Source organism: Falco rusticolus, chromosome 1 (genome assembly GCF_015220075.1).
Source record: "Falco rusticolus isolate bFalRus1 chromosome 1, bFalRus1.pri, whole genome shotgun sequence".
NCBI classification, from domain to species: Eukaryota; Metazoa; Chordata; class Aves; order Falconiformes; family Falconidae; genus Falco; species Falco rusticolus.
In genome coordinates this window covers 61,317,270-61,344,167 of record NC_051187.1, presented here as the reverse complement: position 1 = coordinate 61,344,167, position 26,898 = coordinate 61,317,270, and the positions used below count along the sequence as shown (strand labels likewise).

General features: G+C 47.1%; 1 protein-coding gene across 10 annotated transcripts in view; it reads right to left on the bottom strand.

The window, feature by feature from the left end:
• The window catches only part of EPHA5 (EPH receptor A5), a 211,508-nt gene extending 185,262 nt beyond the window's left edge, over positions 1–26,246 (bottom strand). For all 10 annotated transcript variants that reach the window (XM_037381647.1, XM_037381678.1, XM_037381655.1 and 7 more), the window contains exons 1-2: positions 26,010–26,246; positions 7,328–7,392 (exon numbers count right to left, since the gene is read on the bottom strand). In XM_037381647.1, coding sequence (XP_037237544.1) covers positions 7,328–7,392; positions 26,010–26,136 — 192 coding nt within the window. In that variant the 5' untranslated portion in view covers positions 26,137–26,246. The remainder of the gene's footprint in view (positions 1–7,327; positions 7,393–26,009) is intronic.
• Between the last annotated feature and the right edge of the window lie 652 nt (positions 26,247–26,898).

The window sequence follows — 26,898 nt, the reverse complement described above, 5'->3', positions numbered from 1 at the left end:
CAGGTACTACTTATTTCCGTTATGCTCCCTGCTGCAGTATCAATTGCATTCTTGCCGCGTTAGCATACGTGCAGGTTTTGGCTGGGATAATTTTCTTCATAGTAGCTTGCATGGAGCTATGTTTTGGATTTGTAATAATACAGGGATGTTTTCATTACTGCTGAGCAGCGCTTTTCTCCCCCTCACACCACCCTGCCAGCAAGTAGGCTGGCAGTACACAAGAATTTGGCAGGGGACACAACTGGGACAACTGACCCCAACTGACCAAAGGGATATTCCGTATCATATGATGTCATGCTCAGCAATAAAATGCTGGGAAAGAAGGCAGGGACATTCAGAGTTACAGTATTTGCCTCCCCAAGTAACCATTATGTGTGATGGAGCCCTGCTTTCCCGGAGATGCCTGAACACCTGCCTGCCAACAGGAAGCAGTGAATGAATTCCTTAGTTTGTTTTTCTTGTGTGCACAGCTTTTGCCTTTCCTATGCAACCGCCTTTATGTCAACCCATGGGTTTTCTCACTTTTATCCTTCTGATTCTCTCCCCCACCCCACAAAGGGGAGGTAGGCAAGCAGCTGCACAGGGCTTAGCTCCTGGCCGAGGTTAAACCACAACAGTCCTTTTTGGCATCCAACACAGGGCTCAGAGGGTTCAAGATAACAACAGGTTTCATTGGAATGTGCTAGTTGGAATTTCTAGCTGTTATTGCTGTTCAGCTATTAAAGGGCAGGTTTCTGTGCTGGCCATGGGGCTTGCTTGCCTTGCTGTGCATTAGAGTCCAGTGCTCGTTAGTGGCTGCTTTTTTCTTTTGCTGCTTGTTGTACTGCTTATCTTACTGCGCTGTGCCCGGGAACACTCTGATAACAGCGATGGCGATGTGCCTGGGCTGGCAGGTGGCCAGGGCATCGCTGCTGTTCCTGTGCTGCCGTACTGCACAGGCTGGAGCTCCAGTGTGAGCTCGAGCTGAAGGGACTGTGACCTGTGGGTCAGTCCATGCGGGAGCAGGACGCCCCAAAGCATTTATGGCCACAGACAAATCCACACCAAAGCAGATGTATCTAGAAGTGTCTGTGGCCATGGTCTGTGCCACAGCAGGTATACCTCTGAAGGAACTGAGGACAAATCCACACTGCAGAAGGTACACCTTGAAGGATCAGTGGCTGTGCCTGAGGTTATGCTGGAGCACCTCAAAGCATGTAGCCATGGATAAGCCCATGACAGAGCAGGTACAACTCTGGAGGCACTGCAGCTACAAGTAAGGTAGCGTTCAAACAGGCTCACTCCTAAAGGGGCTATAACTGTGGGTAAGTCCACACTGGAGCAGGTGTATCTCTGAAGGCATTGTGACCCATGGATAATGCCACACTAGAGCAGGTGCACTTCAAAGTGACTGTAGGTGTGGATAAGTCTATGCCACAGCAGGTGCACCCCTGAAAAAAACCATGGCTCAGAGACAAGGCATCACTTGGAGCAGGTACAACCCTAAGGGACTGCAATCTGGGGATAAATGCAGGCCGGAGCAGGGGCAAGGGAAGGAGTTCACTGTAACCTTAAACCCTGTGGTCTGGTCCAAAGGGACCAGGGGTGGAGATAGTAATGGAAAGACTTTTAGATTTTCGTAACCCATGATTTGAATTCCACATTATAGGAATTACTGTAGCAGGCACCACCTGAACCAATGGAGAACAAGCTTTATAAGAAGCAGTGGAAGTGCAGCACTGACCCAACCTGAGCTGCCTCTGGTGCCCAATCATACCACATAACGCCACCTCTCCTGCCCTGAGTGACCACCACAACAGACTGAGCCCAAAGTCATGGACTAAACCATTTCTGTGGACATTTTACAAGGGTGGTCCATAAACTAAGGGAACAGTATCTGTGTATTATATCAAAAGACAGAACGGGACCGGTGGATAATGAGGAATTATTGCATAGCGCAGGACCTGAGTATGATGTAAATGGTATGGAATAAGGGGTGGAGAACATTCTGATTTTGGCTGGTATAGAGTTAATTGGCTTTAGAGTAGCTAGTATGGAGCTATGTTTTGGATTTGTGCTGAAATCAGTGTTAATACAGTGATGTTTTCGCTACTGCTGAGCAGCGCTTGCACAGAGCCAAGGCTTTTTCTCCCTCTCCCACCACCCTGCCAGTGAGCAGGCTGGGGGCGGGGCACAAGAAGTTGGCAGGGGACAGAGCTGGGACAGCTGATCCCAACTAACTGAAGGGATATTCCATATCATATGGTGTCATTCTCAGCAATAAAAAGCTGGGAAAGAAGGAAGGCAGTGACATTCGCAATTGCAGCATTTGTCTCCCCAAGTAACCGTTACATGTGATGGAGTCCTGCTCTTGGAGATGGCCAAACACCTGCCTGCCGATGGGAAGCAGTGAATGAATTCCTTGGTTTGCTTTCCTTGCACATGCAGCTTTTGCCTTTCCTGTTAAACTGCCTTTATCTCAACCCACGAGTTTTCTCACTTTTACCATTCTGATTCTGTTCCCCATCCCACTGAGGGGGAGTGAGCAAGCAGCTGTGTGGTGCTTAGTTGCCAGCTGGGGTTAAATCACCATATCATACCCCCCCCAACTCCTCTTCTACACTCGTCACAGCTGAGTAGCAGTACTTGCAGGAAAAAAAAACCCTACAGGCTGCCAAAAGTACTGCCCTGAAAATGCCAATTATAATCATAGCTACATGACACAGCTCAATGGTGCCAAGAATCCTCCTCCTCCTTTCACTACCCCCTCCCCCTTTATTTTATTTCTATCCCCGAGGGCAAACACTGCCTTCAATCCAGGATTCCTGTATAAAATCTTTATCTGAACCAAGATCGACAGAGAGCAACATGAATCTATTCACAAGCCATGCTGAGTAATCTAAACCACTGTTATTTTTAACTTCAAAGAGTCACCCTAGGGTACCTGTGCTCAAAAGAATGCGCCAGAAATGCTACTATAAAAAAAAATTAACAGTCAAATCCACCAGTGTCCTACATAGATGAGAAGCAACTTGCAGAATCAATCTGGCTGAATTTACCACCCAACTTTCAGTATTTGGCCTTATTACCGAGCAAAAGCATGGGCAATTGCTTTCCCTCTTGTCATTCACATGGAAGAAGTCATCTAGCTCTCTCATTTTCTGCAACAAATAAAGAATTACGAACATCTCCACAGGACCAGGTTCCTTGGTACATGTTTATTTTCCTGTCTGAGAATAAATAAAAAAAAATAATCCCAGCACATGGAGCTGTGCAATGAGCCACAGCACAGAGCCAAAACCCCAAGGATCACAGAGGCTTTCCTGTTCTGTGTTACAGGAAGGTCAGGGAAATCAACGGGAGGTGGTGGAGATGGGAGAGGACCCATTAGACAAAAGCAAAGCAGGTGTGCGGCACTGATTTGGACAGAGAAGAGTACTTCTAAGCTGTAAAGAAATAATTTTTTAAATAAACCCTGAAAGAAGGGAGGGTCTGAGACAAGTAAATCAGCACTATTACAGCCACTAAACCAAAAATCAGACATAATCACTGAATAAATCAAACCAGCTAAAAGAAAACATTTCTTTTAATCAGCAACTTTTGCTGTTACCTGGATATTGTTCAAAGTGGCTGCATTTTGACTTGGCCAGACCAAATAAAACTGAACAAGCCAAATCAAGGGAGAAGAGGAGAAAATACAAACACTGCCTAGCCTGACCCAGCTATTTCTCTCACAGCACCTACCATTGGACCTACTTCTGTCAGCTTCCATATGACAAAAATGTATGTTTATCACAGGCCAGTGCAATCCATTTCTGTAGGTCAGACCTAGTTGGTGTCACAGCCATATATAATGCATGTGTAAACCTCTGATGTGCTCAGTTTGGGTAGCCTTAAGCAGCACCCCAGGAATCAGTCTGGAGGTAAAAGACTTTGCAGACCTGCTGTACAAGCATAGACTTTAATTTTTTTTTTAAAAAAAAAAAAGCGCGCAACACAAAACCTGACTGCTTTAGTTGATGTGCTTGGAGGGCTTCCTACTACGTAAGGGGGGCCAGGCTTTTCTCTTACAGCCTCTGGTAATTCCAATAACCTCCTTCAGATTAAAGTAAGTTTACATAAGCTGCAAAAAAAAAAGTCCAAGTTATCCCTTCGGCATGTAGTAACAGGATCAGTTCCTGACTTGAGCGGTGAAAGGGACAACATCTCCACACTGACCATGCTCCACGGGTAGCGAGAGAGTCCCCTTTCTGAGCTCCATGGTCTTGCGGACCTCACAAGGACTCTGCTCATGCTCTGACAGATACAACTGCAGGTTTAAGAGCTGACTGCACAACTGCTGCAAGCTGCTGAACCCACACAGCCGGGGAAGGCCTCCCGGGGCAGCCAGGAAGCCACACTACCACAATTCATTAATCCTTCATAGCAAAGCAGCAGAAAGAAGAAAGCACCTTCTCCTGGACAACAACCGGTTCTTCACACTGCAACACATTTTTTCAACCCCTGCTTGGCCACAACATTTCAGTCACATCATTTCCACTGGTCCCTCAATATTCCGTATGAAGGAAGAGAGGGATTTTTCTTACCTTCTTTGTGAATGGGGAAACGAAGGCCAGCCAGGCTGCAAGGATACTGGACGTGACCAAGCCCTGTACCAAGTAAACACACCTAGCTAGACAAAGCTCTGTAGAGGCAACCCTTGGCTAAGGTGCGTCTCTCTTCCCCTAAACCCCATTACTCACAAGAAGAGCTGGTGCACACTGTTTAGCAGTGGACCAAGGTCTGACCTTGTGGGGACCAAAGTATCTGCAGTGCTTTATTTGGAATTACAGACTTGAAACAGGCCTACCTCTAAGTCTAATCTGTCTCCAGACTGGAGGGTCCAGTCTCCTTCCCACCTATCGCTGGTTTCATTTCCCAAGTTAGATCACACTTTCCTGTTGTGTTCAGCAAAAATGAGGTGAGCCGCAGGCAGGCAGCTGGACCTCCCTGGAACATGGAATATCTTAAAGTTTTAATACACAAGAATTACCATGGCACACAGCTATAATAAAAATTTAGACTATGACACCTACAAAGGATCTGCCAAAAGCAAGTTCATTTGGCTTGACTGGACCTCTTACCTCCATTGTTTTGGTGGGATTTTTTTTTTGTTTGTGTTTGGCTTGGGTTTTGTTGTTTTTGGTTTGTTTTGGGGTTTTTTTGTTGTTTTTTTTTTAATAAATGTGGACATTTTTTTCAAAACCTACCAGCTTGAGCCTTCGTGATGCATAGGTAACTTCTCCCAAGCATTCCCATACAACTACAAAGACTAAACACTTGCTTTCTTTAACAACAGGTGTGCCCTCTGTGCAATCTCCTACTTCTAGCAGATGTGGTTCTACAAAAAAGAGGTTTCCTTAAGATTCATAATAAAAATCAAGTGGAGAAGCAGCAACACTGGAAGAGCTGAAGGCTGCTTCAAAAACTAACATATTCAGTCGGAACTATATCAGCATTGAAACTGCTACCAAGTACTTGAAAAGTCACTAGACTCTACAGGATACTGTTAATAGCAACAATAAAATCCCATGCATCAGAAAACTCAATTCAGCATGTGGTCGGTATCTACACACTGTAGCGTTGCAAACTATGACACATCAGGACATTTCTGCTCCTTTCCTTGATGGGGAACTGCACAGACAGATACAAGGACCTTCCAAAATCTTCCCTAAGAGGACATCCCGAGGTATCAAATTTGTATGAGTATACCTGAAAAAACATCAGCTTGCATGTTTCTGACCTCAGTTAAAGCTCCCTCCTTTTCCAAACTCAAACCCTGAAGTGAGAGTTGCTTAAAATATTTATACAGGGTAGATCTTTCAAAAAACTTAAGCAAACAGAGTATAACTGCAGCATAGCTGATCCCAGAGCAGATAAGGCAGAGAAGTAAGTCTGGAAAGGCTTTTCTCACTACTTGTAAAATACTGTAAATATATTAGGCCGAAAAAGAGACAATTGGACTAACCTGAATCTTTATGATGTCCCATGAAAACAAAGATTAAGACGACATTTCCAGAAATTCAAAAGCCAACTGCCCGATTCACTTTTTATTTGCAGAAGTCAATTTAAGGAAAAAAAAATCTCCCTGTTGATTTAGTAACTGCTAATTTGGCATTCATGAATGCACTTCCAGGTGCTGCCTGGAAACTAAGCTTGTAAATATAGAAAGGTCTCTCTAAATAATGAAAAGACACAACTGAGGCTTATGCATAGGATATTTAGCTTTTCATTTACTCACCTACACATACAGACTCAGAAGTCTTCTGAACTCCTCAGTCCTACTAATTTTTCTACTGATATTCCCGTAAGGACATTGGGATATGCAGTAACTCTACTTCATACCATAGGAAAAACAACAAGGTGTGTTCAAAAAGGAAAAAAAAAAAGGTTGTTTTTTTTTTTTTTTTTTACAATCCAACTGGAGTCCAAAATAATTCTGTAGCCCATTTCAGCCAGTGACTAAAGTGCTGGAATAACGCATTCCTGAGAGCTGCTCTTTTGGAGGGCTCAGTTGTGCAGCATTTCTGTCTTGGGATGCTTTCTTGCCTCACGGGAACTAACAGGAATACTTGGCGCCACACAGAAGTCAACCTTTTGAGACTGTACCAAAGTTCTGTTACAGTTCAGCATGGAGGATGCCCCACACAAAGACCAAAAGCCACAGCAATAACCACTTGCATGACGCAGTCAGGCCAAGCAGACACACTGGCAGTTATTAATGCATCTAAACTCCAGCACTTATTTCAGCTATGAAATTAGGAGGCCAGGTTCTTTCAGTTCTCAGTATAGGTAATGGTAAGGGACAGAGGCTCTTCAAAGTGCTTAAAACTCAGCTCCTGTTCCAGTGTTATTAGCTCCCAAAATTTTATTGTTAGCCTGGGAAGTATTTCTGAACAGCTCTGTTCATTTAAAGCTAACAGCAATGTCCCAGGCACTGTGTTTCAGAAGAAAACTCACAGAAAATTGTGTTGTACATTCACTCCAAAGGTTCAAGAAGAAAAATACAGGAATTTATATTTTTAAAAATATTTAAATAACGTCCTGGATTTTCTTGGTGAGGGGAAGAGTAAGGAGGCTGACACTTAGTTTTTTTAAATACTTGTGGCTGGCTCTGCTGCATAAATAAATTAATCCCCTAGCCACACTGCTCCATTTTTCCAGTCACAGCTTGTTGTTTTATTTATTTTTTTCCCCTCCATTGCCGACAAATCACTCCAGGGAGTTTTTAAACCCAGTAGTCTACCTTCCAAATAGAAACGATTAGTATAATTTATGAGAGAGAAAGCAAACAACAACACAGACTTACCCCGTTTTTTGGGTAGGCTATCCATCCTAGATCCCCCATCACCGTGCGCGAGTCCAGTAAATTCACTGAAAATAAGAGAGAAAAAACTGTTAAGGAGGGTGGATGCATTACAAATTTCAGTACATACGTCAAGGTTTGGGTGGCTATAGTAAACAGGTTGGTTTTCATTAGCCAAGGAAGTTGGGATTTTTGTAAAAGCAGAATAACAACGCAATAACTCCTCTAACAATGACGACATATGCTGAAAACAACTGTACGCACGCATTACTTTATTCCTTTGAGATCTGCCACTAAAACCAAGCTGCAAAAGCACTAAACTTCTGTAAGAGCCAGATCCTTCACGTTCTTAGGATCTGGTCTTTTGGGAGGAAAAAATACATAATGCACGCTGTGTGTCTATGTGTACATGTAAGACCTACAGTATATAGATAACACACAGATATTTGTGAGTGTATGTGTGTAATACACACATTTCTTCCAAGGTGGCATGTTTTTAGCATAATCAGGCCTTCAAGACAAAAATGAAAGAAGAAACAACATGCAGAGTTTCCCAATTATCATTAATTCAATTTTTAAAGTATTTTACAAGCAAGTATTACACTATCACTGTTATCACAAATCTTTTTTCCCTCTCTCACATTTTTCCCCAAGCCTTTGACACTTCATTACAAGATATCAAAGGGATCTTTTCATCCCCACACAGAAAAATTCAGAATAGCTTTGTTAATTCACATAAGCAATCAACAATTTACATTAAATAGCTAAAAACTATTCCCAAGCTTATAATATTTTTCCCCCTCACGTTGCCTGAAATACTGAGTAAAAAGTGTGAAGTAATTAATTCTACACACACTTAAATCAGCTAAGAAAAATTACAGCAGCTTCTGGTGCTGAGCTCTCACCTCCTGTACCCAGGGCTTTAAATCTCCAAGTTAAAAGCTGTCTCTGAATCAACAACTGTCATCCAAAGCCTCAGCCTAGGAGGAACTTTCTTCTACTTTAAATACAAGCTTCCTTCTCTTCAGATTACAGCACACCTTACAGTATACTTGTCTGCATAATAATACCTCAATTTTGCTTCCTTTTCAGGAAGGGCAGAAGTATAAAGTTCCCTGGGTCTTCAACTCCTGAACTTCACTCTATGCGGTCTTTAAAAATCCCACTGGAAGTTTCCACAATTGGACTTACAATACTTTCCAGTCCATGATGATTTAGACCAATAACAAGCTTGAAATGGACGAAGGAGGCTTAGCGCTTGCTACGTTAGAAATGCAAGCATGCAGGTACTCAAAGGTTGCTACAAAGGAGAAACAAAACAGGTTGCATATTGTGGATAACTGACTAGCTGAAAAGGGTCACATAGACATAGTCCAGCTGGCTGGACAAAAATGCACATCGCTCTCAGCTTATCTGAAGTAAAGCAAAATACACTGTCTTTGGCTGTCCTTGTTACACAGTAACAGGAAGATTTTGGTGGGAAAAGAATGTTGCAGGTGGGAACAGAAAACTACAGAAGAGAAACAAGGGGCGGGCTTGGTATTTAGGCAACTAACCAATAATGAGCTTAACTTTTGTAATATGTATGAGCTAATTATAAGAAGGCATAAAAGGTGACTGTAAGAGACAATAAACGAAGTCTGCTGATCACTCATATTGAGCGACTGTGTCTTCCCTCCGTCGCAACAGCATGTAAAAGCACAAATGATGCGAGTATCATAATGTCACCCCTAGTAGTTATATTAGGCTGATGAGCTACCCCTGCACAGCCAAATATACCAGTGCAAACACCTACCAGCCCAGGCCACCCTTCCTTCCTGCCGTCCGTCCTTCCACCGGCCCCGGACACCCTTCTTTCCATCCTTCCGTCCTTCCGTCCATCCTTCCTCCGGCCCAGGACACCATCCCTTCAACCCTGCCATCCCTCTTTCCACCGGCCCCGGACACCCTTCCTTCCATCCTGCCGCCCGTCCGTCCTTCCACCGGCCCCGGACACCCTTCCTTCCATCCTGCCGCCCGTCCGTCCTTCCACCGGCCCCGGACACCCTTCCTTCCATCCTGCCGCCCGTCCGTCCTTCCACCGGCCCCGGACACCCTTCCTTCCATCCTGCCGCCCGTCCGTCCTTCCACCGGCCCCGGACACCCTTCCTTCCATCCTGCCGCCCGTCCGTCCTTCCACCGGCCCCGGACACCCTTCCTTCCATCCTGCCGCCCGTCCGTCCTTCCACCGGCCCGGACACCCTTCCTTCCATCCTGCCGCCCGTCCGTCCTTCCACCGGCCCCGGACACCCTTCCTTCCATCCTGCCGCCCGTCCGTCCTTCCACCGGCCCCGGACACCCTTCCTTCCATCCTGCCGCCCGTCCGTCCTTCCACCGGCCCCGGACACCCTTCCTTCCATCCTGCCGCCCGTCCGTCCTTCCACCGGCCCCGGACACCCTTCCTTCCATCCTGCCGCCCGTCCGTCCTTCCACCGGCCCCGGACACCCTTCCTTCCATCCTGCCGTCCGTCCGTCCTTCCACCGGCCCCGGACACCCTTCCTTCCATCCTGCCGTCCGTCCGCCCGTCCATCCTTCCACCGGCCCCGGACACCCTTCCTTCCATCCTGCCGTCCGTCCGCCCGTCCATCCTTCCACCGGCCCCGGACACCCTTCCTTCCATCCTGCCGTCCGTCCGCCCGTCCATCCTTCCACCGGCCCCGGACACCCTTCCTTCCATCCTGCCGTCCGTCCGCCCGTCCATCCTTCCACCGGCCCCGGACACCCTTCCTTCCATCCTGCCGTCCGTCCGCCCGTCCATCCTTCCACCGGCCCCGGACACCCTTCCTTCCATCCTGCCGTCCGTCCGCCCGTCCATCCTTCCACCGGCCCCGGACACCCTTCCTTCCATCCTGCCGTCCGTCCGCCCGTCCATCCTTCCACCGGCCCCGGACACCCTTCCTTCCATCCTGCCGTCCGTCCGCCCGTCCATCCTTCCACCGGCCCAGGACACCCTTCCTTCCATCCTGCCGTCCGTCCGCCCGTCCATCCTTCCACCGGCCCAGGACACCCTTCCTTCCATCCTGCCGTCCGTCCGCCCGTCCATCCTTCCACCGGCCCAGGACACCCTTCCTTCCATCCTGCCGTCCGTCCGCCCGTCCATCCTTCCACCGGCCCAGGACACCCTTCCTTCCATCCTGCCGTCCGTCCGCCCGTCCATCCTTCCACCGGCCCAGGACACCCTTCCTTCCATCCTGCCGTCCGTCCGCCCGTCCATCCTTCCACCGGCCCAGGACACCCTTCCTTCCATCCTGCCGTCCGTCCGCCCGTCCATCCTTCCACCGGCCCAGGACACCCTTCCTTCCATCCTGCCGTCCGTCCGCCCGTCCATCCTTCCACCGGCCCAGGACACCCTTCCTTCCATCCTGCCGTCCGTCCGCCCGTCCATCCTTCCACCGGCCCAGGACACCCTTCCTTCCATCCTTCCGTCCGTCCGCCCGTCCATCCTTCCACCGGCCCAGGACACCCTTCCTTCCATCCTTCCGTCCGTCCGTCCGTCCATCCTTCCACCGGCCCAGGACACCCTTCCTTCCATCCTTCCGTCCGTCCGTCCATCCTTCCACCGGCCCAGGACACCCTTCCTTCCATCCTTCCGTCCGTCCGTCCATCCTTCCACCGGCCCAGGACACCCTTCCTTCCATCCTTCCGTCCGTCCATCCGTCCATCCTTCCACCGGCCCAGGACACCCTTCCTTCCATCCCTCCGTCCATCCGTCCGTCCATCCTTCCACCGGCCCAGGACACCCTTCCTTCCATCCTTCCGTCCGTCCGTCCGTCCGTCCATCCTTCCACCGGCCCAGGACACCCTTCCTTCCATCCGTCCGTCCGTCCGTCCATCCTTCCACCGGCCCAGGACACCCTTCCTTCCATCCGTCCTTCCGTCCGTCCGTCCATCCTTCCACCGGCCCAGGACACCCTTCCTTCCATCCTTCCGTCTGTCCATCCTTCCACCGGCCCAGGACACCCTTCCTCCCTTCCTTCCATCCATCCGTCCATCCTTCCACCGGCCCAGGACACCCTTCCTTCCATCCTTCCACCGGCCCAGGACACCCTTCCTTCCTTCCTTCTGTCCGTCCGTCCTTCCACCGGCCCAGGACACCCTTCCTTCCTTCCGTCCGTCCATCCATCCATCCTTCCACCGGCCCAGGACACCCTTCCTTCCATCCTTCTGTCCGTCCATCCTTCCTCCGGCCCAGGACACCCTTCCTCCCTTCCTTCCATCCGTCCATCCATCCTTCCTCCAGCCCAGGACACCCTTCCTCCCTTCCTTCCATCCATCCATCCATCCTTCCTCCAGCCCAGGACACCCTCCCTTCCTTCCGTCTGTCCGTCCTTCCACCAGCCCAAGACACCCTTCCTCCCTTCCTTCCGTCCGTCCGTCCTTCCACCAGCCCAAGACACCCTTCCTCCCTTCCTTCCGTCCGTCCGTCCTTCCACCAGCCCAAGACACCCTTCCTCCCTTCCTTCCGTCCGTCCGTCCTTCCACCAGCCCAGGACACTCTGCTGCAGGGCACTGCAGACAAAATTAAAAATGCTGCCAACGGAGTACCTCAGGTAACAGGATCACATTATTTACAGAGGCATAGTAAAAAAAACCAGAAGTACACTCTGCTAAAAGTCATGGTCCTTTAAAATCTTTAAGAGTATTTAAAAAATAAATTAAGCAGCAGATTTAGTTTGCAAAAACAAAGTTCTCTGAGTAGGCTTGGTCTTAATCACTGTACTGTACTGACTGCTGTAGTTCCTTGTACACAAAACCAGCCCAAAACACAAAAATACAACACTGAGGTAGGGGGAAAAAAAATAAAATATATCATATCTCAGCTCTGGCATCAAACACCTAAAAAAAATATAAAAAACTGTCTATCCAGTCATTTACACAATGTCTGCAAGTATTAAGGCAGGATATTATCATAAGGCATATAAGTGTTCTGCATGGTCAAGTGCATTTTTGTGATGTTGAGCAAAAACATTTGGTATCTCAGGGTTTTCATGTCTGGATTGCTTTCTCCTGCCAAAACAGAAAACGGTTGGGAGCTGGCAATGCTACCAAACTACAGGACATTTGGTGGAAGCAATACTCAAACTACACTGAACTACATTCACAGTAAGTAAACATACAATTAGGTGGCTTCCCACCCCACAGTCTATGCGAAATAAAAGTATCGCTATCATCTACCACTAGATATGTCACCCAGTGATGGCCAGCCTTTCCACTCCTGAAGTAGTCAGGTAAGATGCTCATTAATTTCTCCTGCTGCAGCTGAAGTCAAGCACTAGTACCCAAATGCCCCTGAACTGCACTACATTTTCTTTTTAATGGGATAAAAAGAGAGACCTTAAAACATTCATCAAAATAGGACACACATAAATAACACGTCCCATACTATAAAAGGAAGAGAGAGTTATAAAAGCAAGATACCGAAGTGCAGTTGCCAAAATGGCAGGTTTACTCAAATTCCTTCTATTACAATCACTAATTAAACTGTGCAGAACAGTATATTCCTGGTCTAAGTTGCAATGGATGCAAAACAAGTATTGATCTACATTGTACAACTTAATTAAAATTTGTCCTGGAGATGCTACTAATGAATGTAATTAGATGGTGTGTTTGATGCCACAAACTTCTTCATGACATGCTAATTAAGGAAAAAAGGAGAAAAAGTGCTTTTATTTGAACATCAGATCATAAAAAGAACACACTACAACTAAATATTGTATTATCTTTCTATCAATGACAATGTTTAAATTGCTGTTATTAACTTCAATTTCAAAATCATTTTCTGCATATGAAAAGATAATACAACTCATTCAACTCTAACTCAAGTCAGTGGGAATTTTCCTACCGGTGAGTCAGCCGGCAGAGCTGAATACTAAATCTCCAGTTAGAGAAGACTCTATTCCTCCCTTACTTTAGTGGAATTATGCACAGAGCAAAATAAATAGGAGAGGATGGGATACACCTTTTGACAGGCACCACACAGAAACCCAAAATTCACACGCTAGGAAGACAAAAAGCAACAAGTAACTTTAAGCTCCCCCTGTGCCTGGGCTGCTCTGGAGATGAGAGGGGCTCCCAGCACCGGTTCAGACAGCTGTGAGTGGCTGCTAAGGCACAGCAGACTCTCTGGCTGCCCCACCAGCTTCTGCCCAGGACTGCTTTCACAGTACATCTTCTAAAGTACTGCACTACATCAATCTGGTCTGAAAAATACATTTAGCCAGTAGTTATTCTAAATTGCCTGCAAGGACAGAAATGTTTTGCTTTGAGAATCCCTAGAATTCTGGTACAAACACAAGTTAGCACTTGTCTAGATCCATCTAGACACAAGGTATCTGCATCTTCCCCACCACCACCCTACCCAGCCATTTTCAGTACATCTGTCTTTTACTTGCACCATTGTCAGGTCCCAACGCCACCCCAATTCAGCCTTGAACCAATCCGGAGCCCTGGCATCCTCTCTGCAAGAGGGTGGCTCCTCCAACATCCCAGCCGCAAAAGCCCCCCAGCACAGGGTAACAGAGCTACCACAACAGCCCTCCTGTCTCACACTGCTGGAGAGGCCACCAGCACGCAGTCCCACTACACAAGTCCATACAGGCTCAGCAGCACCTCTCTTCCCATCATCTTCCAGCCTGGTGGCAAGTACATTATTTTTGCTAAAATGGCTTTCATCAAAGAACTGCAGGTTGGCCAGGTTGGGGATGAAACAGTGAGCAAACATCAGATCAAGTAGGTACCTGCAACACTCAGGAAACCATTTCAGCAGAGACTTTATAGAAGGGCAGCCACCATCCCAAACAGATGCTTCCATAATTCAATGTGTGGCTACCTAGGAAGAGATGAAGTTTTTTTACACTTGAATAGGACCCCTGAAACTACCTTTGGTTTGACCCACAGCAAGAAAGAGACCAGAGGTCTTCTCCAGACCAGCACAACCAGTTCTTCTCCATCCAGCCTGTGACGACCATCAGAATGCACTCAGCCCTGGCTGTCTAATAACTAGTTAACCCAAACACTCAGGTCACTGAAGGAAATAATTCCAGAAAGCCTCCAACTGCATGCTTAAGGCTTCCGTACTTCAAAAAGTCTAGTGCCATCTCCTGCATTAGCTTAGGACTCCTGGACTAGCCCCAGTGCTGTAGATACTCCACTGGCATAACCCAGACCTGCATTCAGCAGCAACTGGGATGCAGGAAAGCTTACCCCACTGAAGAACTCTCTCCAGAAACCACTGGCATCTCTGCTTGGCCCGTAGTCTTAAAAGCCCCCAAAATAACAGAACTCGTTTATTCCCACTTCCTTTCTCCTCAGCACCAGCTAGCTATGTCTCAAAGAACAAGCAAGAAACCTCAGAGCCCGTAAGCACGCACTTAGCACCTGCATCTTTGCCAGCAAACTTGGAAGAGGTGCATACATTCAAAAATGTTTTCTGCTCATCTCCACCGTCAGTGCATCCATCCCACAAGCCCTAATTATTTCTAATGCTCAGTCAAGGGGAACACAAAACCGCACTGATCTATATCATCATTAACTTCCATGCCTTCAGGGTAGGATAAATGATGATTAAGTCTAAAGTCATACCGCAGCCTTTTTTTCTGACCCCCCCTCCTTTTAATACAGAATAGCAGCCCAGGGAATTTGCATACGCTCTTATTCTCAGACAGGCTGGTTACTACAGGTGAGCAATCAAGTTAGAATAAAACCAAAGTAATCTAAACCTTTGCCCTGAACTCTAGTTGGTGAATTAACAATGTTTTCTCACTCAGCAATCTCTGACAGGGAGACCAGATACAGCTTCTGACTCAAATGTCCCCGTCACATTCACACAGCTGGCATTCGGCAGCTTCACCATGGCTACACAGGGATTGTGGCTGGAAGGAAGCACAAGAAATACCAGGGCTGATGGCATTCAACACTGACCTAAAGCAACATGGCTGCCCACAGAGCAGAGCACCCCATCCGACACAGCCACCTAAACCAGTGACATGTCGCAGCATCAGCTTGCCCAGGCAAAAGCAGGACAGGTCTGTCATGACTGAAGAAGCAGCCACCAATCCATAGGTACTTTTTTGGGGTTTTTTTGTGACACTGCTGAAGTGAGATGGCTACTCTGGCTCTGTTCTAGAGCAGGATCAGCTTCATTTTCTTCACTCCAATTTCAAATGGGAAAAAAAACAAGCCAAGACGACAAAAATCCCCCATTAACAGGGTAAAACACTGAACATTTATTTCTGATCCTACCTGCCACACATCCTGCTGCCATTTCAGAATCTAAGGATCTTCCAGAAAAACCTTTATTGCTCACACCAGGGCAGACTCTGCAGGCATACAAGACTGAACTTTTCTGGGTTGCCATGGTCTTTGAGCTGATTTTGTATAAAATTCTTTAAAAAATTAAGTTCTTATACACCAGAGTAGTCCTGCTCTTCAGTTGCACCATTTGCAAGCTAAGACTTACAGGGCATACTCTACCAAAATTTACCCTGACAAATCGCTGTAGAGCAGGCAAAACAGTCAGGATAGCAAAAGCTGATGGTGTTTATGCCATGAAACTGTAGAGCCATAAGAATTTTTGTTTGTTTCACTGAAATACACCTAAAGCAGGAGGAAAAGAACATCCTCTTTGACCAGATGAAAACCTTTTAACTACAGTTTCATTCCCAAAAGAGTGGTAAAGAAACCTTCCTTAAAGCCCGCGTAAGTATTTCAAAACCTCACGCAATTTCTCAAGTAGCACTTTTTTAAACAGTACCATTGGAATGAAAATGTTTTGTTTTAAACAACCGAAGCAAGAATTTCTCCAATACATTTGTTACAAATCGAACAGCAATTGGAACACTGTTTTGGGTAGCCTGAATCTGAACTCTCACATGAAACAAGGTGTGAATCAAGTGCTCCTACATCCCCCCTGAAGGCTCCTCCGGCAGCTCCCGACCCCCTCTGAACAGCACTCTGCAGGATGCAGCCACCCATGGAAAGGTCGGAGCTACACCAACGTAGCCCCAGCTCTGACCCAACACTTAGAGCTTGTGGGAGCAATTACACATAAAATACTTGTGAGAAGCCTCTCATGGGAATACTCACACACTGTCAATTAAACATGAAGTGAAACACTCTGCTGGATGGAGGTCAAGGTACACAATAAGATGCAACCGTAGCACTTTGCATCAAACCCTCATCAAGAGGTCTCCTGAACAGTATCACAGGCTTTCCACCAGGCTTCACACCTCTGCTCTCCTCACCCCCCTGCCTAAGGCAGGGGGTATAGCTGCTAAACAGCAGAGCTCGTTTCTCTTTACGCTGCATACCCCCCAATCCTTCCCGCGCAACCCTGGAGTTCACAGCACCACCAAGACACCGTGACTGCTGAGAAATCATCATCATGAGTCAAAGTTTTCCCGCTTCATGTATCTTCACTGGTTTTATTGCAGTATTGTCGCCATTCAGTTTCCAACTGTTTTCCTTGTTGTGCCAAGTATTTCTTCAAGAAGTATCAATCCAAGGCACTCCAACAAGTGACAGTCAAAAATAATCCAAGAAAGCAAAAACAAATGAAAAAGATAAACTCTTTAAAGAAATCAAAGTCATCAGGGAGCAGATGTTTTGAATTAATTAGCTACATAGAGCTGGGACAAAACACACACAAGCAAGAACCTCTGAAATATTTCCATCAGTAGAAACAAGCTACAGCAGAGTGCAAGCTGTAGCAGTACCTATTATTTATAGCCCACTGGAGGAAGAAAATATACACTACTTAATGAACTCGCAAACTAATATTAACTGCAGATTTATATTTTATTATGTTGGCTTCATTCTGCTCCAAGTCTTCTCATGATTCCCTTTATAGCAAGAGCCAAAACACTAGGATCTGCATCACAGATTCATAGGTTTTCAAGGCCAGATGGACAACTGCAATCATAACATCAGCCAGAGAATTTTACCCAGTAATTTCTGCATTACATCGGTAATTTGTTTGAACACACTCTTTGAGGGGTGTGATATCACCCTTTGACAAAGTTCTTCAGGTCGGCTGCACCTTCTCCCCCACAGGCACAGTGCTAGCTGTGGCACCAGGGAGCGGGACCCAAAGCTCAGTTCGATAACCGGACCCACTAAAACAAACAGGAAACCACAGGGGGTTTTTTGTTACAATGACTTGCACTCAAGACAAGAGGCAGTCATTTGTTCTTCCCACCATACATAAAAGAAGTGAAGTAGTCAGGAGATTCTTAGCTTGACCCCAAAGTGCCTGGAAACTTAAGAACTCCAGTATGGTTTGCTTTATTTTCTTAATGGCAAACACTCTCATTTCCATCAAAATCACCATTTAATTGAAAAGGATTTATTCACTGTGAATAAAGTCAATAAAATGCTTCCAGCCCCACTCATAAGATCCACTAGGAAATAACACTGTACCAGCACGATAGCAGACCTCCAAGCTGGCTGCAGCACGTATCTTTGGGGGATGGTTATCTGGGCAAGTATCACCCTGCCATTAGGAAGGAAAAAGAAGCTTCCACTGAAGGTAAGATACAAGTAGCACCTGCAACCAGCAATCTGTCAACCAGCCTGTGTGGAGAAACAAACCACCAGTGCTGCCTGTTGACAGCCCACAGACAGTGGGTCTCCAGCCACTGCCAAGGCATCTGCAAGCCATTGAAGGAGGCAGACAGTTTCTTCAAGACTCTAATTAAAGCAAGAACCTTATTAAGCACACACTTAAAGTCAAGCCCTAAAATCCCAACAGCTTCCCAATGCAATCAAAACACCTGCTGGCAGTGCCGAGATGAAATCTCACCACCTTCCCTAAATCAGAGCATTACCAACTGAAAGCAATATGGCCTCCGTTTCTAAAAGGTGTCCTAAAAGACACAGATATCAAATTCCGTTATGCATAAACCTAAACTCAACAAAAGGAAAGAAACTCTGCACAGACACATCCAGAGCTGTCAAGGCTGTCAGCTACCAGTGGACTCACAAGACCTCACTGTCCAGCACCAATAAAGCCTTCCTGTTGACAATAATGACTGCTCTGCTGCCAATGAGCTCACTCAAGGGGGGTGTGTGTGGGGGAAGGAATTGACATAAACATATTTTTTTCCCTCCTCCCAAATCCTATCTAAGCATTAAGATGGTCCATTGGCTTTTCAGAAGGGGTTGACAGTCTATCTCTTCTATTTCTGTTGAGGGAAGAGGTTGCTAGTGGGAACAGCACATTGCCAATGCACTTTAGGAAGAAATTGCATGCGAACATTAGTAAAGCAAAGATGGATAAACCAAAATGGGGTTTTTTTGACAAATTAACTTAAAGGCAATTATGCACAAAATTTCCCCATGCAGTTTTACTGGTTTGGGACACGCAAAAAAAATTACTGAGTGATACAAGTCCACCCAAAAACATTGTGAAATGCATATTACTGATGCTGAATAATTAAGTTCCTCCCAGGTGTTTCTCTATCCCCTCAAAGAGTTACAAAGTTCAAACTGGTTGTTCTGACCTGTTTCTAACATTAAGTGATGCAGGTTAGTGAAGCCCGGATTTAATACCCTGGCAAGACACTCCTGTCTTGCAAGTACTTCTTTGTGCACCGAAATGAAGTAGCTAGCAGGAAAGCCTGCAAGCCCAGGGTCCTACCCTCTCTCCTACAGCCTCAATACCTGCTACACAGCCACCCAAACCTAGAAGCTCTCCACTTCTGCAGGGGACTGCTTCCATTCCTTGCACACCCCCACGGCACAGTTTGCTCTGGAGCACACCAGCTGAACCCCCACTGATGCTTGGAAGCTTACCAGAGGGGAAGCCAAGGGACAGGAGTCACCTTCTCCCTCAGGGCTGCCAGACCAGCTCAAGCAGGTATTCCCCCATCTGCTGTGATAGTACATGCTATGTCTCCTCCTCCAGGAGGCATCTCTCATCTTTCCAGCTAGCAGTCACCTGAGCAGCTCTATCTGGTCAAAGTCCTAATGTACCTCCAGCACAACTCAAATACAAGGGAAGAGGGAGAGAAAAGGAAGGTGTTTCCCACCACCAACACCCCCAGTGAGGCAGCCCCAGCATGCACTGAATGTTCCCACGGCAATTATTCTGGCCCAAAGCATCTCCAGTCCCCTTTGCAAATCAGACAGGAAGGCTGTGCTCGTATGTGCATCCCAGGGCAGCCAGCAGGTCCCAGAACCCTTGTCCACAGCAGGCAACTTGCCACTGGACCTCTGCAAACCGCCACACATCACCTCCCACACCCAGAAGTGCCGCAAATCACAGTGCTTACACCTCCAGACCATCCCCTCTCAACTAGCTTCCTTGCAGAAGACAGGGATAATTGCTTTCTGCCTCCAAAAGGATAAGCACTTTAAGCCTTCAGAGAGGCTCAGATACTGCACTGACCAAAGCCACAGCAAATACCAAAACTGAGACTGTAAGAGATATAATAGGTCAAAGAGACAACTAAAAGGGTAACAAATCCCTAGACAGACCTAAGCTACTGAAAGCCAGTGCTCGAGTTTGCCAATATAGAAAGCAACTGTGTGGCTGTGAAAGCAACTGGGGCAGTTGTTCACCTCAGCAAAACCTGTCACCTCAATGTACAACCAGTCACAGAGCAGACTGAGGGACAGGCGTGACATGAACACAGAGGACAATCCATATCTCTGTTCAGCCTATGCCAAAAACCAGGGACATCTTAAGAACAAAATATATTTTCAAAGGCAAAAAAAATATTCTACTAGCTTTTAATATATGCAGCAATTTTACAACAGATATCAAAGCAAATCATTTTAGTAAAAAGTTATTAAAAAAATTGTTCATTCCAATGCAATCATTAATACAATCTTTCTGCAACATTCTCAGAGTAAAGAAAAATACCCAGCTCAAGTCCATTCTGGTTGAAATGAGGCCCCATCTCCCACCAGCACTTATGGTCAGTGAGAAAGCTGCATTTACAACACGTATTTCAATTCTGTGTTTAGATGTTTTACTATAAGCACAAGACTATTTTTTTTTAATGTTTTTAATGGATACTAGGCTGAGTATCCGCTGAAAGCTGCACTGAATACTCTTTCCTCCACAGAAATGAGCACTTATTAACTAAGAAATTCAGTGATTCTACAAGGCAACTGATTGGTGTGCATTTTTTTTTTTTTACATCTCATTTTGCCTTTGACCCATGTACAGATTTAGATTTCCTAAAGAGGAAGTGAGAATGTTAAAAAAAATTGCCAAAAAAAAATCTGTTTTCTTTTTATTTTGGGCTGCGTGTCACTTCCCTGACATCCCCAAGCTATGTTTAAAGCTCATCTCTATTCAAGAATATACATTACCTGCACACTTACAGAAACGGACCACTGAAAACGTAGCTCCAAATTAGAAAGGCTGGGGAGATCCAACAGCCCCACTTCTGCTCAAGACCCTAAAGCCACCATGAACACCATCACTCAGCTGAGATTGCTCAGCTGTACTTTCCCAGGTCAAGGGTTCTGCACTCACCCCACATGTTGCTAGAAACAGGGATTCCTGCAGAAGCAGCACAGAATTCCCTGGAACAATAAAGCTAAAACCAGTGAGATCACAGAGCAAGGCACCACACATAATAAACGGTCCTGGCTTTGCAATTTCTGCCAGATTTTATGAAATCCTGCTCCCACCTTTCCCCCCAGAACCTGCTGCAAAACACTTTGCATTTTAGCACAAAGAATAAACATCTCTTCATGGGGAAGATTTTTCTTATTTTACAGAAGGAGAACAGCAGACGTGGAGATGGAACGTACACTGGAGCTAGAAAGGGAGGTAGTGGTGGGAGAGTTAACGGTGGAGGGGAAGAAGCTGTCAGACAAGCCCACTAACTCTTCCCTTTCTCCCATGGTACCTGCCAGTTTACCCATCTGTAAATTGATGTGCAAATAGCTGCTTTATACATCAAATTATGGTGTCAACATTTAAGATACTATAAGCAGATGGTCTGACAGTGGTTCCATTTAAGACAGTTTGCCTGTTTTCCACTATTTATTACAATTTTTAATATAAGCTTCAAAAGGAAGCAGGTACTATCTTGGAGTCAATCTTTGCTATTGTTTATTTCCTTTTTTTTTTTTAAACATGTCATTAGGCAGCAATGCTTTTAGTCATATACTTAAAAGTGCTGCATTTCAAATATTGTTTTACTGTCAAAAGGATGGTAGTTTCCATTTTAAAGCCATAATTGAGTCATTCTAAACCTCCTGAAAAGCCATACATCACACATCAGACTGATCCCAAAAAGACCATTAGACGTGAGCTGTCCTTCCTCATACCAGTAATTCCACTGCAGTAAATCTAAAAGTTAATAGGATTACTCCTGCGAGTAAAATAAACACACAGCACTGAGGTTATGCTCTGCTATCATGGAAAGCACACGGGGAACCATTCCAATACATGAAATAAAGAACAGATAACTCCTCAAAGCCTCCTTACAAAGCACTGTGAGCAGACCGAAATGCGTCCACACTTACTCGTTCTGCATACACAAGGTAAAGGAATGCTGGCAGTACATAATACCTACAGAAATACACAAAATGCAGTAGCTGTGTGAACGCATGATATATGAAGCCAAGCCATTAAGGGCAACCTAATAAGCAAAATTTTCTGATTGTGTGTATTTTTACCCAAAGCATTAGGCTAACTGAAATAAAATTATATGAAAATTAAGACTATTTTCACACCTGCTTCTACTAAATAACACAAAAAAAATCCCTTAAAAAGACTTAATTCACTGATTGAAGATAAATGTTGTGATGTTATACCTAAATATGCATTTATCCAGTGTGCCATGACACAAATTATATGTCAGTATGAAACACCACACAAGTCAACACACTGAGAACAGGTAGGCTCCAGGCTCTGGCATGAATAATCTGCAAATTACAACCTTCCTTTATTTTTGCATGCACTAGACCCACCCCTTTAATTGTGCTCATTTATTCATTCACTCAAATTAAAAATGATACATTAAGATGAAGTGAGCTTCAAAAAACCCCGGAAGAATTAAGATGAAGAGGACCAAACGCAGGAGTTTGTAACTAAAGAATAATACCCTTCTAGTCTAAAAACAAATACAATGCGTTACAAAGACTCATTTCGTGTTCCTCTCCTTTGTCTAAGTCAACGTTGTTATTTCAAACTATTTCTTTTGATTTAACAATATACTTCATAGATACAGCACTGCCTGATCGGCACTTACTTCGGCTGAAAAGCCCTAAAGTGAGATATACTTTGTATTTAATGACAATTATGCAAGTACATTGTGGAGTTACCGTTACAAGCAATCAGATGTAATATACTCCATTATTTTAATAATTTTCCTGCATAACACTTTTTAGGGTCATCTGGGTGACGTCCAAATGAGATCTGCAAACCAACCCAAACCCACAGGCAATACATCACAAAATCATGAACTTCAGGGTGGACGGGGGAATCTTTAAACAATTCCTTCGTTCATTCCGTGGTTTACATAAATAATTTACATAAGCCACTTCCCAAACCCCAGTACTTACAAAGATTCAAAGCACACGCATTTTTAAACTACAGGAGGTGCAGGAAGCCTTGTCACATACTGCAGGGCTGCCTCTCACACCCTGTTCTCATAGAGAATGCACTTCTGAAATACCAGCACTTCAAAACTGTGCAATACCTTTGCTGTACTCTTTGGAAGATTTTCTTTATGACTCATTTCTGAATTGTAAAAGTAGTCAAAGGGAAGAAGGAAATCACTGGTTCTAATCAATAAACTCTGCTAAAGAGTTAAAAATATCGGCTAACCAATATGTGCATATACATAAAATAGCACTGAGTCTTCATCCTTCACTACATGTTTTGCTTTTAATATATAAACTGAGCAAAGGTGATTGAAGTCTAAATCTCTTTTATTTCCCTATTATAGGAAAACCTGAAAAAAAACCCTAATTCTGTTCTCCTGATGTATATCCTTCAGTACATAACTGGAGGTATCTATGAAGGTGACCAGGTTTATGATACATACTGGGCACTTGATACTTCCCCATAAAAATGGCAGGAGCTTCTGAAACTCAGCTGCCCTTGCAAAAACCTATTTCCATGCTAAGGAGACCAAACACTGAATTTATTTTTTTTTTTCTTCCAAATCTTAACCTAGATTTTTAAAGCATTTTCCCCCTACGTGTCCCTCCACTAGAGGGTAAAACAGAAAGTCAGGCGTTGTGAGTTCTTAACTGCATATATCTTATCCTACGAACTCACTGTGTATGACAAAGATTTACAGAAACAAAAAAAATATGATGCAGGGTTAAAGAAAAATCATAACTACGCGAATTTGTCATTCTCTATGCAACTACATACGTTACCTACCTACACAGCACAGGGTATCAGCTAGTAGTTTAACTGTGGTGAGATGAAAGATAATAAAGAACAAAACCCAGAAAAACCAACACCAGCAACTTCTGAAAATATTATTCTCAGGTCTAAGATGGCTACCTCCCTCTGAGCAGAAGAAAAGTTCCTAACCAGCTGAATATGACAACTAACCCCAGGGGAGGATCTCTCTCACCAGAGCCCAGAAGCAGCCAAACTGAACTTTTCAAACCAAACCCGGTGACAAGTGTCAGCAGCATACGGCTAGGCAGGCGGGCTCCAGCATCTGAGGGTTCTCATGCATTAGGCTTCACACACCGCAGGGTGAGCTGTTCCCAGGAGCAGAGCTGCTCAGGAGTAATTGGCAGAGGAGACATGCTGTGAGAAGCACTTGTCAAATAATGCTTGTTTACAAATAAATCTCCTAGCAGCAAAGGACAGCGGTTATTGAATAAGTTCAGGTCCACGGTCAGACCCCTCCCACCAGCAGTCTTTTATAGCTTTGCATTTACTGAAGAGACAGAAATTACAGAGCAGCAGCAGCCAGGGAAGTAGGGGCAGAGAGACGGCGAGGCGAGCGCTCACGCTGCTCATCATCACCCTGCAACCTCCCCGTGACGGCACCGCTGAGCCCCTTCGCTAAGGCACCTTCATTAACCCCCCCCCGCACCGCTTCCCACCGTGCGACAGCCCTACGCTGCAGCTCCCGTTCACACGGAGACACCTCTGCCCTCGGCGAACAGTCCCGTTGGCTCCGCCGGCACCAGATTTTCCAAGATCTGGCAAGGATGCCCGGGACGGGGCTGGGAGCACCTGCCGGCTTCCCGGCCCCGCACCGCAGCGCCAGGACGGCGTGGCTCCCCAGGGGCGGGGGAGCACAGGGACAGCCCCTCGAAGGCACCATGCCACCTCCCCAGCACCGCTCCCAAGGGTGAAACCACCCGAAATCGCGTGGGAGCTGAAGGATTGGGCCCACCGTTACCTAACCAAGGCAAAGCCAAAGCCATTGCCATCATCCCCCAAACCAATGCACCTCCCAAACATCCGATATCTTCACACACAGAGGAACTGCATTTTCCCCTTTCTCTGCACTTTAAACAACAAAACAAACAACAAAAAAAGAAAAGAACAGAAAACTGCTACTCACATTATTTTCACTCTGCAAAATAAATTAAAGCTAGCTGGTCACCTCAGGCCACATCTTTGAAATTCTGGTACGGTTTTTCTTCCCCAGCCCCTGCATACCTCCTCCCTCTAAAGGAGTTTCACAAATAATTATGGTGCATCACGAAGCCAGCCTGCTACGAGCCGCCGGCATTCCCTTCGGATGCCGAACTTCCCCACCCATGCTTTCACAGTACAGCCTGCCCGCGCATCCACAAACAACACGAAAAAGCCCCAAGCAGTGCCCACAGCACGTATATATATATATATATAAAAAAAACCCACCACCACCAACAAAAAAAAACAAACAACCACAAAACACACACAAAAAAACTACAAACCAAACAAAAACAAAACAACAAAAAACACCAAATAAAAAAAAAAAAACAGTCCAGTTTGAAAACCTGGAAGTACTCTGCTAGACAAGCAACCTGGACACGTTTTTGGCTATTAGCCTCACACGATCAAACATATTACACAACAATCCGTCCCCAGCGGCCGCGCTCCGCTGCGTTGCGGGTTAAATAGCGGCACCTCCGCGGCTTCCCCTCCTTTTTACGTGTGTATTTTAAGCCACGAAGTAAGCGCACTGCGGTCAGCGCTTGCAGGGCTCCCCGCCGGGAGCCTGCTCCAGCCCGCCCCGGCCCCGCTCCGCCTGCGCGCATCCCGCAAGCCCCCCGCACAGCCCGGCAGGTACAGCCCGCAAACCCACCCGCGCGCCTCTCCCGGTGCAAACCGCTGGGAAGCGTGCCGTGCCAACCCAAACGTCCGAGCGTAAAGGTACCTATGCAGCATCACCACCCCCACCACCCCCCCCCCCAAAAAAAACCCCAAACACCGCAAAACGCGCCCGTGCCAGGGCATCTGTGCAATCCCACCCGTGCGAGCCTGCCCGCGCCCCAAGGCAGCGCCGCCTCCCCTTCCCCGGGACGCCCCCAGCCCCACCGGCCAGTGTCACCCGCTCCCTCCGGCGCGGAACCCACCTCCCCGCGGCGCAGCCCCCCTCCTCCTCCCTCAAAGTGCTCCAAATCCCAGCCTGACGAGCTCGGCGCAGCGCACCCGCGGGCAGGCCCCCTCCTCGGCGGGCGCTGCCCCGACGGCCCGGCCGCCCCGTCCCCGCTCACCCTCGCTGCCGGGGCTGGCCAGCAGACTCCGGAGCGCAGCGCACAGCAGCAGCGGCAGGAAGCACGTCCAACCGGGAGCCGGCGCCCCGGCGCGGCCGGCCCAGCCGCCGGCGCCCCGCGGCCCCATCCCGCCGCCCCTCAGCGCATGGGGCGGCCGCTGCCCCCGGCGGTGCCCGCTCGGGTCGGCGCAGGACGGGGCGGGCTAGCAGCGCGGCGCCGCTCCGCTCCCGTCCAGCCGCCGACGCGACTGGGGAGTCGGGGGGCGGGGATGGGGGAGGAGGCCCCGCGCCGCTGCGGAGACGCCCCCGACGGGGCGGACCCGCCGCCGTCGTCGCCGCTGCCGCCGCCATCCCGTGCGGGGAGCGGCGTCCGCCGCCCCTCCGGGCACCCCGGGGCGCAGCGGGGACCGCACCTAAAATGGCCGCTCAGCGGGACCCCCCCCCAGGCCCGAGGAGCCCGCAGGGGGTGGGCAGCCCCAGTGCTCCCCGCAGCCGCCACCGGTCGCGGTCCCGACCCCCCCCCCTCGCCGCCCCGCTCCCAGCCCACGCAGCCGGGGCAGCCGCGGTTTCACAGGGCGGGCGAGCACGAAGGCGGCTCGTCCCTGGCCAGGGAAGCATCGGTGCCAGAAACCGCCTAACGGGGCCAAGAGAACGATGGTTCTCAGGTGTGTTTTACCTTAGGTCACCACCAGAGCACACCTTTGAATCCAGTTCTGATACCTAGTTTCACAGAAGTTTTCACAGAGGGTTTTCACCCCTCACTAGCTTTCACCCACTTCATCTTCCAAACAACAAAAACCACACACACATACAAAAAAACCCCCCACCAACCAAAACCGCGAACAAAAAACCCCAAATCCCAAGTGTATCAGAAATTAATTCCTGGAGGT